This window comes from Pleuronectes platessa, chromosome 3 (genome assembly GCF_947347685.1).
Source record: "Pleuronectes platessa chromosome 3, fPlePla1.1, whole genome shotgun sequence".
Lineage (NCBI taxonomy): Eukaryota > Metazoa > Chordata > Actinopteri > Pleuronectiformes > Pleuronectidae > Pleuronectes > Pleuronectes platessa.
The window spans coordinates 30,499,810-30,515,551 of record NC_070628.1 but is presented as its reverse complement, the minus strand read 5'-3'; the positions used below and the strand labels follow the sequence as shown (position 1 = coordinate 30,515,551).

Below are 15,742 nucleotides of genomic sequence, written 5' to 3'. Positions count from 1 at the left end.
CTTTGGGCACATTAGTACCAATTGAGCATCATTTAAATGTTTATATTCTATTTTTTAATAAACATTCTTTTGATTCTGTGGTTTTTTAAATACTTTGAGCATGGCTAGAGGGAGCCTGTGGCCAAAGCATTTCATTGCACGAGAATGCTCTATGTAATTATTTTGCACATGATAACTAAAGTCTTGAGTCTTGAGTCTTGAAACTTGGTCATCAAGACTAGAAAAGCTCTATGTAAATATATATATTGATATATATATAAATAAACCATAATATACCAGTGAAAAGAATCACATGGGTCTGCATACATTTTCTATACTGTGTGTCATCACTGTGTGTCATCTATCCATTGGATATGTGATATGAGTTTATTTTGCTGACCTCGTTGACCCTTCGATTGTGCAGAACTGAACAGTATGTTACATCCTGGTTCTGCAGATCCTCTCAGCTCTGTTTCTATCACTGTGTCTCCCTGCAGTATCACAGCTCTCTGTCTCCCCTGCAGGCAGCTGTCCAATGAACAAGCCGTACTCCAGCAGACGTTGCAGAAGGAGTCCAAGGTCAACAAGCGTCTGTCCATGGAGAAAGAGGAGCTGCTGTAGAAGTTGCACAATGGCAACCTACTGGCAAGTCCCCGCCACTTCTCACCCACCTCTTCCTCCAACTCACCGAGGAACTCTGCCTTCTTCCCCAAGACTACACAATTATCGCCTAGATAGCCCCATGGCAAACAGCGACTCCCCCTTCTCTTGTTTGGCCCCTATTACCTTTTTAAGCCTTGGTAGGATGGAAGAGAACTCAGCAGAGTAGTTGGATGTTAATCACCTAATTAAGTTGGAAATTTTGAATGAAATCTGAGCAGGGGACTGGCCTTGCTCTCTATAGGTCTCGACCAAACGCCTAGTTCATCAACAAATCTTTCTGAAAAAAAGATATCAGGCAAACCTCAGGGACTCTAATTAGTAACTCTCGTTACTACTATCCGTACCATTTTGTGGTCTTTCAAGTGTTGTACAGGTCATCCTGTTCTTTTATACTCCTTCTGTTTGAGAGATGATTGGGAAAAAAAATCTTTAGATTTGTTATGTATGTAGTTTTGTGGAAAAGGTCTCAAAGTTGTCTCGATTTAGCCAATCAGAAATTAAAGGTACTTCTTGGTGGATTTGGAAGGACACTTTTGTTATTTTCCCCACATTTAAAGAGGATGTTTTTTTCCATCTGCCAAAGAGCATAGCTCAACCACTGACCTGCTGTGGACCTCCAGAGGAAGTGGATGAACTTGTCCTGGTACTTGTCCTTCTGTTGGCAAACCGGAAGAAGGGACCTTATTGAACCTTTGAATGAATGTCTCTCCATGTAAGCTTTGCACAAACTCTAACCTAAGCTACTATGTGGCATGTATTCACCCCTTAAAGTTCAATCTGAGCAGGCCAGTTCAGACACCCATACAGTCTCAGAGCCAAATATGCAGTTTATAAGAAGAAAAACATTATCACATTGTTTTGTTGTTTGTTACCAAAATGCCTCAGTGGAATATGTTATATTGTACTTTGTACACAGAATAAATATAATACAAGTTAAAATCAACATTATTTTATTTCAAATTATGAAATTAATACAATGGTCAAAGTCAAACAGCAGTCATAAGTGGGCATGTCACTGTCTTCACCCAGTTTGTAACCTGTAAGAAATGTGAAAAGATAAACCACGCAGCTTCCTCACTTGTTTTCAGCCTATTGGCCACGAGCAGCGTCAACATCACTGCCTATGCTGTCAAGTTGCCCAAGTAAAGGAGCGATGACTGGCAGTGGATGCTTGAGTTCAGCAGCTCGCACCATCATGACTACAGATTTGATGGAGTACCACCAACCGTGCCATGTATACCACACCACCTCGTCCTCAGCCATGGCTTGGGAGGGCCCTTTGTAGTAATGGCCGTTTAGATTCCCTGAATCACACCTGTAATGATAAAAAAGGAAACACAAGTTGAATACATGTTATTTGAGAACTGAGTAACACTGAAGAGTGTGTTCATTACCTGCTAAACCACCAGCCTGACTTGCTGTGTCTGATACACTGGGCGTCGCTATTTTCCTGATCGCTGTTCGTCTGATCAAAGGTACTGAATTTGACCCCACTTGGTCCTGTCCATTTCTGCCCAGCAGAGGGGGGAGTGTGAACATCAACCAGCGCGTCCCCTGCATTCCCAGTGTACTCTCCCAAATGTATCTGGTACTCGTCCTTTGAGTGGAAAGAGGAGAAAAACGCTCTGAAATAATCTTCGGTGAGTCAGAGTGTATTTACACTGACACTTTTATCCGGAGTGAAATTCAATCTTCATAGAAAGCATTGTAAGGATTGTTTTGAGTAGAGTAATATGTAGCATCTGGCATCTATTGCACTCCTGTCCGTCCTGAGTGGGGGATCCCTCACATGTGTTTTTTCCCCTGTTAAATAGGCTGCCTGTTCGTGACGTCATTACGGTATGCGTCTGCGTCATTTCCTGTTTTCTTGCCACTGGTGGTGGTCGCTCTGTGAATTAGCTCCGCTGCTAAACACAGCTGTTTCTTTGTAGCACTACGGCTAAAATCACCGGTCTGTAGTTAAACACTCGCACATACCAACCCTTACTCTATCGTGCTTAGTGATTCTGTGTTCTGTTTGAGCTCAACCTCGTAGCTCTATAGCAGCGATGTCTTCTCTCTCTCCCTGTTGCTCCACTGCTCTCTCTTGCTCCGAGTGTCTCATGTTTACTTACTCCTCTGCCTCCCTTAACAGGAGTGGTACATGTAATAAATGTAGTGTGTTGATAGCGATGGAGGCGAGGCTTAGCTACTTAGAAGCTCGGCTCCGCAGCCTAGAAACTCCGTTAGATGTAGTTAGCCGGCTCCCGCTAGCCGCGGAGTAATGTTGTTGTTTAGCACGTAGCTTAGCCTTAACGAGCAGCCCCCTGACTAGTCCCGTGCAGCCGGGAGCCCAGGGCAGCTGGGTGACGACCCGGAGGGGGCATAGTGCTAGACTTAAAAAGCCCACGATTAAAGAGCCACCAGCTCACGTTTCAAATAGATTCGCTCCACTCAGCGAGGCACCCGCTGATAAACAAACTCTGATTATTGGCGACTCGGTTCTGAGAAACGTCAGGTTAGCGACACCAGCGACCATAGTCAACTGTATCCCAGGGGCCAGAGCCGGCGACATATAAACTAAAGCTGCTGGCTAAAACTAAACGTAAATACAATAAAATCGTAATTCACGTCGGCAGCAATGACTCCCGGCTTCGCATGTCGGAGGTCACTAAAGTGAATGTTGAGTTGGTGTGTGCTTTCGCAAAAACGATGTCGGACACAGTAGTTTTCTCTGGCCCGTTCCCTAACCCAACAATGATGTTCTCCTACACGTGGCATCTATTGCACTTCTGTCCGTCTTGGGAGAGGGATCCCTCACATGTGGCTCTCTGAGGTTTCTACGTATTTTTACCCTGTTAAAAGGGTTTTTAGGAGTTTTTCCTTACTCTTGCTGAGGGTTAAGGACAGAGGATGTCACACCCTGTTAAAGCCCTATGAGATGAATTGTAATTTGTGAATATGGGCTATACAAATAAAATTTGATTGATTGATTGAATGATTGATTAAAGGATTTTTTTTTTGTAGTTTTTCCTAATTCTTATTGAGGGTTAAGGGCAGAGGATGTTACACCCTGTTAAAGCTCAATGCGACAAATTTTTGATTTGTGAATATGGGCTATACAAATAAAATGATTGATGGATTGATAGTGATTATAAATTACATAAAAATATGCAAACAAGGGGAGTGAGATTGATGACGAGAAAATAAGAGATGGGGACTGAGCATGATAGTGATAATAGGATAAGTGTTGAGAGGAAAATGAAAGAGCAGTGAGATGTAGACGTATGAATAAATTAGGAGATACCGAAAAGGCTGAGTGGTGAATAAAAGATATGGAACACAGCTGGCAGACCTAGAGCCAGACATCATTGCTGCTATCTCCATAGCAAAGAACATAAAATACAAAGTAACTAGTCTAAATAACACATCTGCTGTTATGGGAAAAGAAGAGGTGACAAGGTTAAATACATAGCTGTTACAGGCTGTACAGGAGAAGTGTGCAGTGGATTACTAAAGGACAGGATACGATTAATAGTACAGAATTAATCCATTATGCAAAATTTAATTTCCACCTAAGCGAGTGAAAAAAGCTTGCATCTTATCAACCTTATTTTGCAGTGACAACCCTCACCCATAGCACATAAGGAAGGCCATTTCCTTTCTCATTGTTACCTTTTCATTGTCCACTTTGAAGTTCTTGTACTCTGCAAAGCGTTGATTTCCCTCAAAGTCCTCCATGTCAATGTGTAGGTCGTAGTTTCCTAGAAGACACAGTTTCATTGGTAACCATCAGATTAGGCTTGATATATCGTCCAAACACTAATGTGTACACACACACACACGCATACAGGTACACACACCTTGGGAGGTGAGATAGTGTAGAGGTTCATTTCCCAGCCAGAATTCTCCATCGGGGGAGTAGAGGTCTCCAAATCCGTGTTTATACTCCACCCATTCTCTGCATACAGTGGACACATTTGCATTGTCAGATTTCTTGACACGTGCAACATATTAATTTCTATATTTGAAAAGTTGACACACAAACACACCTGTCAAAGATCTCTTTGCCGTCTCTCCTCCTCTGAAAGACGGTCCATCCTCCTCCATTGCTCATGTCACAGTAAACACTCAGAGCAGATGGAGAGCCGTCAGGGAGGATCACATAGAGCCCACTGGCCACGTTACCGTCTGCAAACACCTCAGAACAGTCTTTGTATAGACACAAACGTAATCTTTACAAGGTGAAATATTCGCCACAGGTCGAAACTGGAGGGTCATCACCACAAACTACTGATTTGCTGCTTGATAAATGTTTGCTCCATTATGATTTGCAAATATGGTTTTATTTTCATTCAGTTTTTCTTGGAAACATGAGTTATTTCCTTTAAAAGTTTTTCAGCTAACTTACAGCAGCTTATTAAAATCCAGTCGGCACAGAACAAGATAAGCTTTCGTGTGGCTTCCCTGCATAAGTCATATTCTCTCCCTTTTGGTATCCACCAACTCCACTGGAAAATAAGTGTTTTATAAGTGCTAAATAATGCAAAATGCTACACCTCGTTCACCAACTATTTGTATTCTCTATGTGTATTTTTTCAGTTTTGTATCTGTCCCTTTTACCAGGGTCGTAGAAAGTCCAGAAGCTCTCACTCTGATATTTTTGTTTTTTCGTCTGTATTTCTTCTGTATTTGTAAAGCGCTTTTCTAGTCTTGATAATTACTCAAAGCGCTTTATAGTACAGTTTTACCATTCACTTATATATACAGTGCATCAATGTGCAGCACTTTCACAGATCAAGCCTACAGGGGCAATTTGGGGGATCATTATCTTGCCCAAGGACACTTCATTACACGGAACGGGGGAGATGGGGATGGAACTGCCGATCTTCTGGCTAATGAATGAACCTATCAACCTCCTGAGCAAAGTGCAGCCCCTCTGGAGAACGTCCAGAGATTATCTGAAATTCAGTGCATGTCTGAAAGTAGCTAATGATGCGCAGACACAAACGTATCTCTCATAGAAATCTAACCCTACCTCTGTACAGGTTCTCGGGACCCAGGTGTAAGTTGGGAATGTTCTCCAGCTGCTGGGCCTGGCTGTTGTGAAGCTCCTGGATGTAGCGGTGCTGGTCATTGATGACGTTCACCAGACCCTGGATCTCCACTTTCAAACTGACCACCTTGTCCTCACACGGCACCGGGGCCTGGATAGAGACAAAAAGAGAAGTCGAGTGAGAATTTAAACTTAGTACTTTCTCGACTGGTCCTGACTCTAACAAGTTAAATCCTTCACCCCTTATGGAAAGAATAAATGATGCATGTTTTACTTGCTTGGCATATTGTGGATGTGCATTACTGTAAATACTTCTTTATATTATCATATATACTCTCAGCGAGTCAGGAAAAGTGGGTGATTAAATGATACTCATATTTTTATTTGAAGGATTGCTTTTCAAATAGAAGAGAAGCTACTATCAATATAAAAAAAGGCATGGTATAGATGACGTTTTTTTTAAAAGGTTTATATCACATCCTCAAGTGATCCATTCTTCCACTGTTCTAGAGAGTCAATATTCAATTTGATCAGTTAGCATACCCAACTCTGCACTAGATTAGAGCTACTGAACATGTTTTCATCATGTATGCATTGTTAGGACAGGAGGCAGCCAGGTAACACGCTGAACTATTAAGAGCAGTGATTATAGAGACAGAGCCATCACCCTGAATCCAAGAAGCTACAGTGTATCCAATGCACACAACATGGTCCTCCCATGTATGGCTTGTCTCATGCTGTCTTAATGTTGAAAAATAAGGAGCACAACTACTCTCTATCAAAAACTAGTCTCTGAAATCTGTGGATTACTCACTCAAGTTAGGTGACCACCACAAAATAAATTCCAGTCCCCTCTCTTCCAGACAAATATCTCAAAATAATCATAATTAACAAAAACTATTCTTAGAAATGCTTAGAAATCACAGAATGTGCGATGATATACTGAGATTTTTGATTTTCTTACGGCCATGCATGCAGCCAGCTGAAGAAGAAGGGCCACCGATGTCCTCGGAGTTCCCATAATCAACGATCCAATCAGTAACTGAATCAAACTGCCACACTCTTATGTGTCTCACTGATACCCCTCCTCTCTCCTATGTCCTGTTTGGCTGTTGGATGTTGCAATATCACTTCACTGCTCGTTCTCACCATGACTCTGTATAGCTGGAGATTATTAGAACGCACATAGTCTGACTTTTTGTGAAGTAGCCTCCATCTAGTGGTTGGAGTTAATAGACATTGGTTTATTTTGAACCTCAGAAAGACAACAAAAAAACTCTGATACCAATGAAACATGTGTTCATAAACATGACATATTCATCGCTGTTTTTATAAGGACATAAATAAACATACGCTCATATCAATACATAATTAAATAGTTTACAGGTCCAGTGGGTAGAATTTCATATCATATTAATAATTACACTGTAATTAGTTCATAATCATCTGAAACTAATATCCTTTTATTTTTGTTACCTTACAATGAGACTTTTATATCAACTTCACCGGTGGGTCTTTTCCCACAGAGTCTACTATGTTGCATCTACATGTTTCTATATTAAGGGTTAGGGTTAGTAATATAATAATTCCTGTTTGCACACAGCTTCCCTGTAAAACAAATATATTGATTGTCTAAATAAAAAAATTTAATATCCCTCCCTTCCCTCCCTCCAGGTCTCCTGCACAGTGGTGAGCACACAGTCATCACAGTCACATCAGACAAGCAGCACCTGCCATCTCCTGTCCCAGCTGTGGTGGTTTTTCTAGTCTTGTGTGGAGGTGAGTGGTGATGAACAAAGGCCTAAGCTATCGGGGCCTCGAGTTTACAGCTAATTAGCCAAAACACAAAAACAAATAGGGAGACACTACAAGTGAATATAGTCTAATTTGTATATAATGATGTCATCACAATCGCCACATCGATATGCAAATTATGCGTTAACCCATTGGCCCTGTGGGTGAATAGGAATTTTTTTTTTAACACTAAAACACATCACCACCGAACTTCCCCAGCTAAGGAATTACATCAAGAAATGTTATGTTTAAATATGCAGATAAGCTTGAGTGGTGCATTTAAGAGAAATCTACTGATACAAACAGACAGAGTGTAAAACCAACACCATGCATGTTTTCATGCATGGTGTTGGTTTTCATGTTTTCTTTCCATAAGAGTGAAAGAAAACATCAAACCTAAATAGACCCAAATCTCAAACTTGACCAGTACATGAAACACATTTTTGTTGTGTTATTGCCTGTAGAGTTCTGCATTAACCAGTAACTGCATAATTTTTTATTGTAGGCTCCTCATCTAACAACTATTCATTCTACTAGTTTGTTCTATACGCCTTAGATGTAATTCAATTCTTCCCCACAGAACCTTTAATGCACAATAAACATTTAAGTTTACGAGCTTTAGTAGTTTTGTCCTTAGCCTTGTTGAGGGTTAAGGACAGAGGATGTCACACCCTGTTAAAGCCCTTTGAGACAAATTAGGATTTGTAAATATGGGCTATACAAATAAAATTTGATTGATTGACTGATTGAAGTACATAAACATTGGATACAAAATAAATAAATTAGTGTCTGAGCTGGAATATTAGTTAGCACGCCTGATCAGATGGCCACACAAGATTAATAATTGGAGTGCTTGGCGTTGCATTTACATAACCTATTGTTAGAATGAAAATCCAAAACTATTGCGACTCCGGTGGGACTCGAACCCACAACCTTTGAATGCCAACTCAATGCATGACTAGAAGTCCAATGCGCTATCCATTGCGCCACGGAGCCGTTAGTACGTTAGTTGTAATTATTCAATATGATCCCGGGGGTGATCAGAGCACGGGTTGGACGTGAGTACAATTGGAGGCACTTTCAGTCCCTGCAATTGTCCCACTTCACATATCCGGTCGTAGCGGATATAGGAAGCGCACGATTGCGCACGCGACATCCTCGTTTGCTCTGCACGGTATGTGCAAGATCCCCGCGGACCGTGACCCAGCGCGGGAGCCCCTTACGTGAGCCCCCGGGCCCCGCCGATCGTGTTCAGTCTGCGGGTGAGCAGCGCGCAAGCCGATTGTGATGCTACCAAGTTTGACAAAATAAAACCATGCGGATTTAATGTCCCAGCCAAGCACAGAGTGCATTGACTAAATGGGCGAATCTGGTCAAATAGGTTAACGCAATCAGGAGTACGTTAAATAACGTACGTTACGTTAGAGTTTTTATATATATACACAGATATAAACTTGTATTGAGGAGCTTTTGTTTGACCTTCGTTTTGGCACACAACCATGGCATTCTGAATGGAGACATAGAGTGCTGCTTAAAGCTGTTAAATGTTGTGCCACCAGTGTAGTGATCTATCTATCTAAATTCCCTTTCAAGTAGTTACTGGAGTTGCCAACATTTATTTTCATTCAATGTTTATTTATAGCTATGCATGTTCATTGTTGGAATTACTATTATATGTTGTATGTATACATGTATTAGGGTTAGGGTTAGCTAAAAAGTTGGGAAGTGTTGCGGGTGGAAATCAAAGGAGAGGAGTCGTCGTTCTGAAGTTGAAATTAAGCAAGTTTATTAAGAGGTCACAGGTTAGGGAAAACGCGGTGTCCAGCAATTGAACATGCATGGGTCTCTAGTTCTACGCAGCAGGCTGCACAGGAAAAGAGGCGCTTAAACAGAGTGCGCACATAGGTTATATATTGATATATTGGGCGTGACAGGGGTTCTTCTTGGATTGGTCAAAACTAGATGGAGGCCGCTGCATCTAGACGGGACAGTGCCTCATCCTCTTGGAATGTCGCGTGATGAAGATATCGTACGTGCACTCCGTTGTCGTGGTTACCAGAGGTCATAATGTTCCTGTCTCAACGCAGCTGCCTTAGTGTGTTGTGTGGGAGAGATTTTAGGCCAAGGTCTGCTCATTATCTGCTGTTGGTGTTCTACTTTGTGTGTGTGTGAATTGAAACAGGGAGATGGGATGTGTGGTACAAAGTGTTGACTGTTCTACAGAGTGTAATAAAAAGGCCAAAGGAATGTATGTGGTGTATGTCAATACATCTATGTGTAATGTATGTGGTGTATATCAATAAGTTCCCCGTGTTGTCCACACCTGATAGGTGTGGACAACACGTGGAAGGCAAAGGGCAGAAAAGGGCAAGGCAGAAAAACAAACCCAACTAAAGCCATGAGCAAAAAAACACAACACCACAAATAAAATCAAAAAGAAACCTATACTCACTAAAACCCAAAAATAAAAACGTCAAAACATAGCTGTGATCAGAAAAATCACAGCCATCAAAACTTGTGTCGAGAAGAAGCTCCCTTTCAAGTCCACAGTATCACTTGTAAGGGAAAATTCAACCGACCAGGTTTCCCACTACTGTGGCCTTGGCAAACAGGGAGTTTGCTACTGCGGACTGACCCAGAAGATAAGACACAGAGGAGGATTTCATATCTTTTTCTCACCGGCATCTCCAGTGTGAGAATATCAGTATTTCATATCTCAAGATAAATTTCCATCACACACTTTTTTCCGAATTGTATTTTGCAGTGAGATTGACACTCAGATTGACACCTGCTCATGTGCCTGGTTACCAGTCAGTTGCTAACGGCTGGTGTCTTGTTTTGTCCCTTTCTGTGGTCGTGCCCTGGGCCTGACCCTGTGTCTGAGTCAAAAAGAGGGGCTGTATACACTCAAAAAGGGCCAATTTGGGTCAAAACCATGTCCAGAATGGGTCCATACATTACCATTTGGGGCTATGTGACTAATCAGGGGTCAGAGCGACTGAGGGGACATTCTGTAACGCAAGAGCAAAGGCATGGTCAATATCTGGTCAGTTGTCATCATCTGAGCAAAAATCATAAGAAACGCAGTCTCTTATGTCCCTTGTCTCCTCAGAGTGAGCTAGCATAGGCAGTTGTAATGCACGTTCAGTGTCATTCTTTTGTATCGCAGAGTCTATGACACTGATGCACAGGGCTCGAATGCAGGGAATACAACAACATCCGCAGATGGCGAACAGGGCTATGAACACTGCGACAGATAGTATGAAGGCCGCAACCAGTTTAGACCATTTGCCAAAGAATTTAGTCATAAAATCATCCCATGGTTCAAGCCAGAGTGTTCCTTCATTTCCACAGAGAGTGAGTGCAGTCTATGGAGTGCTTTAGATAATGTTCCGTCTGGGGCTGTGTTTGTTGGGGATGAACGTACAACATTGTGCACCTATCATAGCGCAAACACCTCCTTTCTTTTTTAAACCATAGTAGAGGAAATGCAATCAGTAAAGCGATAAAGGTGAAAAACAGTACTGTCCCCCTAAACCCACATAACCCAGGGTGTCTGAAAGGATGCCAAGGTGTTTGACTTGGTTCCATTTTTCCCTTATTATTTAATTAAAACACATGCATGATACTGTGGATTTAGAGAGAAAATGTAAAACAAGAAACAAAATCAAACTCTAACACTGTGGACTCTGTTAAATGCTTAAAATGAATAGAAAAATAGAAAACATAAGGAAAAAACTCCGGCGTCGGTTCACAGGTCCCGCCGAGAGGATCTTTATCAGTGTGTGAGAGGGGGTGTGGTGTAGCTCTGAGAGGTTGCTAGCACTTCAGGCTGTATCAGTTATAGTGTGTCCCAAGTTCTGTGTGCTTGCTTGGGGAACTGGAGCGCTTTATGTCAAAACATAGCTGTGATTAAAAGAATCACAGCAAGCAAAACAAAAATGTAAAAACAAACAATTCAATTAATATAAAAACGTCAAAACATAGCTGTGATTAAAAGAATCACAGCCAGCAAAACAAAATTAATAAAAGTCAATAAAACAGCATTTCAACATCCAAAGAGAAGAGCTAGATTTCCCTTCTCATCAAACCTGAGCACTGCAGAACAGATCAGCTGTTATCTAACTTTCACTGGGCTCATTGCATCGGAGCAGCAACTTCTCCAGACTAAAAACAAAAAACATTGTTATCTCATTCTCACAAGGCCACAGTTGTAGATGAAACTTTTGTATGGGTGTAAGTGGCTTAAATATAATACAAACAGAGAAAGAAAAGAAAAAAACATTTCACATTAACTGTACTTAGAGATGGGCTTTAAAAGGACCCCTTGATGTGATGTAGTGAATCACTCATCCTTGAATTTATATTAGGAATCAAATTAGTAACTTGTGGAGTATTAAAATGGTCTTCACTATTAGCCCTGCTGTGTCAGGTAAAAAATCAAATAAGATATTAAATGATTCCTCTTTACGTAGAACTTTTGAGGCCAAAACCTTTCTCCTTTCCTCTAATAGATTAGATGTATTGGAAATATCTGAAACAACAAATTTGTGCCAAAAAGTGTAATTTTAACAATTCAGTTTGGAATTCTTTACTTCTGAATGAAGCCATATTCAAACAAACAAACAAACTACATAGAAACAAACAACTACGCCTCTTTGTGATCTTAACGCCAGTTGTAAGCTGTAAGGCTTCTGGCCCTCCCCCTTTTCATCCTCTGCTGTGCACGTCTTAATCTTGGGAGTAATTTTACGACCAGAAGAAGCACAGGACTCCATGGCAGTCCAGGAGTAACACAGGTACAACTTATACCCTCTCCATTTTTCAAATTAGTTCTTATGTCAGCCAATGGGCGGGAAGGTGAAGGTGCTGGGGTACAATGTGTCAGGTGGTGCCAAGGAACGCCTGATTTACCTTTGACCTGGGCCGAGTGTGAAGTAACTTCCTTCACCTCGTACGGTCCAGTCCACCTGGGTTCTGGCCACTTTCTCTTGTGAACCTTGACTCTTACCCAGTCACCAACTTTTACCTTCGGTCCTGCAGCTTCCTCCGGATCAGTCGCCAGGGCCCTGGAGACCTGATTGGAGAGAGCTACAGTAACAGCAGTTAAAACCTTCATATAACTTGACATTTCAATTTTAAGTAAATCCAGGGGTGGCACGTGACCTCCATCCCTGGGTGGACCAGGCATAACAACAACTCATGTGGCGACAGGTGTGTCTTACCGCCTGGGGATGACCTTATTGTCATCAACACCAATGGCAGGGCTTCAACCCATGTCATCTTAGTGTCTGCACAAACCTTCGCAATTTTGGTTTTCAACGTTTGATTGGCTCTTTCTACAAGGCCTTGTGACTGTGGATGATACACTGAGCCAAACTTGTGGTGTATGCCCAAGGCAGCCTCTACCTCTCTTAGGTGTGTGTTGTTAAAGTGTGTGCCATTGTCTGAGCGAATGAACCGTGGAACCCCGTAACGGGGGATCAAGTCCTTTTGTAGCCACTTGATCACTGACTTTGCATCCTCCCGTCTAGTGGGGATGGCTTCAATCCTCAATTTTTACCTCCCCTGTTCAGTCAGTCCACGAAATTGTGTGTGTGTTGCTCCGTCAGTGGGAGGGAATGTGTGCGCTTTACTATCAGTGTGTGCGTGGGTGTTGTTTAGAATGGGTCTTAATATTCGAGGTATGTTGGTTTTGCTTCATTATTTATCTTTTTTTTTTTTTTTTACAAACATTTTTATTGATTTCACATTTGTAGTAGACAATACAATCAAAGACAGTTTCATTTCCATTTTGTATAACCCCATGCCCATCCCACTCATCCCAGAGATCTTCAAACATTTTAACAACAGTATAATATACCAGATCGGTTTTATATAACACGACATACAGAAATAGATAAATAAATAATAAACAATAACAATAATAAAATAATAAGGTAATAAAAATAAATAAAATAAAATAAAATAGATAAAGAAGGGGGGTGTAATATAAGTTGTTTGCTGCCTGCGTCTCTGCGTGCTCAACTGATCAGCCCACTATTCCTGGGTCAGGTTGAGTACAAAGAGTCATATCAAATGGGGTGGGGGTCGGTGGACTTTTCAAGGTGTGAACAAAGGATCAGGGGGACGTTTCAGTGGCAGGGAGTTTATCGACATAATCTAGAAGTGATTTCCAGTGCGAATAAAACTTCTCAGGGCGGCCTCTAAGGCTGAATTTGATATTCTCTCCAGTTTCAATAGAAATAATAAATCATTTAGCCAGGATTTGAAGGAAGGTGGCTGGGAAGATTTCCATAAGAGAAGAATTTTTCTACGTGCAATCAAGGATGCAAAAGCTATGACATTTTCCTGCAGTGATGTGGTTACAAGTTCATCAGGAGGCACCCCAAAAATAGCTATCTGTGGTGAAGGACTAACAGGTATACCTAGGATGTGAGAGATAGATTTAAAAATTGATTGCCAGTAATTTAACAACTTGGAGCATGTCCAGAACATATGTGTCAGATTGCATGGCGTCCGAGAGCATCTGTCACAAGTTTCAGATGTCTTGTCTGGGTAAAGTTTGGAGAGTTTGTCTTTGCTATAGTGCAGCCTAAAAAGTACTTTAAATTGGATAACAGAAAGTCTGGCACAGCTAGAAGAGGAGTTAACAGCTTTCAACGCCCTCTTCCAAAGAGCATCGGAAATGCTTATCTGGAGTTCAGTTTCCCAGCCGGTCCTGCTCCTATTCACAGATTAATCGTTTGTTGGTGAAAAGAGATTATAGAGATATGAGACATGGCCCTTAGGCAGCGACTTAGCCGGGAGTACCAGATCCATGCCGCTGAGGGGTGGGGCTTGTGGAAACTGAGAAGAGTAGGTTCGAGCAAAATCGCGAAGTTGGAAGAAGCGAAAGAAGTCTGTATTACCTAGTCCGAAGGTTGAACATAGTTGATTAAAACTGGCAAAAAGTCTGTTCATGTACAAGTCTCCCAGGCATCTCAGGCCTTTATTTTCTAGAGTTGCAAAGCGTGAGTCAATCTTGGCTGGTATAAATAAGTGGTTATTGTGAAGAGGTGTAGTCTGAGGGAGGGAGAGCCATCCAAACCGTTTCCTGATTTGAGTCCAGATTTTTAATGTATTAATTACAATGGAGTTGGATGTGAAATTTGTGAGAGAGAGGGGGAGGGTGCTACATACTAGTGCTTTAAGGGATGTGGAACATGACCTCTCTTCCAATTGGCACAAGCCCTGTTGAGGAGAGGTGAACCAAAGTAAAATCTTTTGTGCGTTAGCCGCCCAATAGTACCCAAGGAGATTGGGCCGTCCTAGGCCACCCTCTGATCTGCTCCTCTGGAGCAAGGATTTATTGGCTCTGGCTCGTTTACCTGCCCAAATGAACGTGGATATGATGCTATTGATACAGTTAAAAAATGAACAGGGGAGGTAGATTGGTAAGCATTGAAAAAGATAAAGGTACCTTGGTAAGATATTCATTTTTACCGTTTGCACTCTGCCTGCTAGAGACAGCAGCAAACGGCTCCATTTCTGAAGATCCTGTTTGACTGCATCAGTATTTAGCGAAAAGTTTTGTTCTTTCAGCGTGCGCATAGATCATGTGATCATTATTCCTAGATATTTTATGCCAACCACGGCAGTCTTAAATGGTATGAGATGAGTTGGAATTTCTGTAGCTAGTTGGTTTATTGGGAACCACTCACTCTTGGAGATGTTGAGTTTATATCCGGAGAATATGCTAAAAGAGTCCAGGATTGAGAGAATAGATGGAAGGCTTGACAGGGGATCGCTTACATACAGGAGTAGGTCATCAGCATACAATGAGACCCGATGTTCTTCTCCATGTCTCCTTATTCCTTTAAATCCCCCTTCTGATTTCAATGCTATGGACAGCGGCTCAATAGCAAGTGCGAACAGCAGTGGAGAGAGGGGGCACCCTTGACGAGTGCACGAAAGAGCGTGAAAGGATTGGAGCGCTGTGTGTTCGTGCATACTAATGCCTGAGGAGATGAGTACAGTAATTTGATCCAGGACACAAAACGTGAGCTAAACCCGAATCGCTACAAGGAAGAGATAAGGTAAGGCCACTCTACTCTATCGAAGGCCTTCTCGGCATCAAGTGAAATAACCATCTCCGGATCTGTAGGGGAGGATGGAGTATGAATGATGCCGAGAAGTCTCCTGAATTTAGAAAAGGAGTGCCTCCCACTGATGAACCCCGTCTGGTCCTCCGAGATGATTAAAGGCATAATTGGCCCCAAACGGCGTGCT

At 41.9% G+C, this 15,742-nt stretch overlaps 1 protein-coding gene and 1 non-coding gene across 2 annotated transcripts; both read right to left on the bottom strand.

Annotated features, from left to right (window-relative positions):
* Nucleotides 1–1,575: 1,575 nt before the first annotated feature.
* On the bottom strand, nucleotides 1,576–12,754 carry LOC128436503 (fibrinogen-like protein 1). The gene is made up of 10 exons (XM_053418228.1): nucleotides 12,697–12,754; nucleotides 12,386–12,562; nucleotides 8,695–8,761; nucleotides 6,642–6,729; nucleotides 5,660–5,828; nucleotides 4,674–4,833; nucleotides 4,485–4,582; nucleotides 4,297–4,385; nucleotides 2,037–2,239; nucleotides 1,576–1,957 (listed from the first exon to the last, which is right to left on the bottom strand). The coding sequence occupies exons 1-10, from the start codon at nucleotides 12,752–12,754 to the stop codon at nucleotides 1,732–1,734; spliced, it is 1,335 nt and encodes a 444-aa protein (XP_053274203.1). The 3' UTR covers nucleotides 1,576–1,731.
* trnar-ucu (transfer RNA arginine (anticodon UCU)) lies at nucleotides 8,377–8,467 on the bottom strand. The gene is given in 2 exon segments: nucleotides 8,377–8,412; nucleotides 8,431–8,467. It is a non-coding gene; the product is annotated as a tRNA-Arg (tRNA).
* Nucleotides 12,755–15,742: the final 2,988 nt, after the last annotated feature.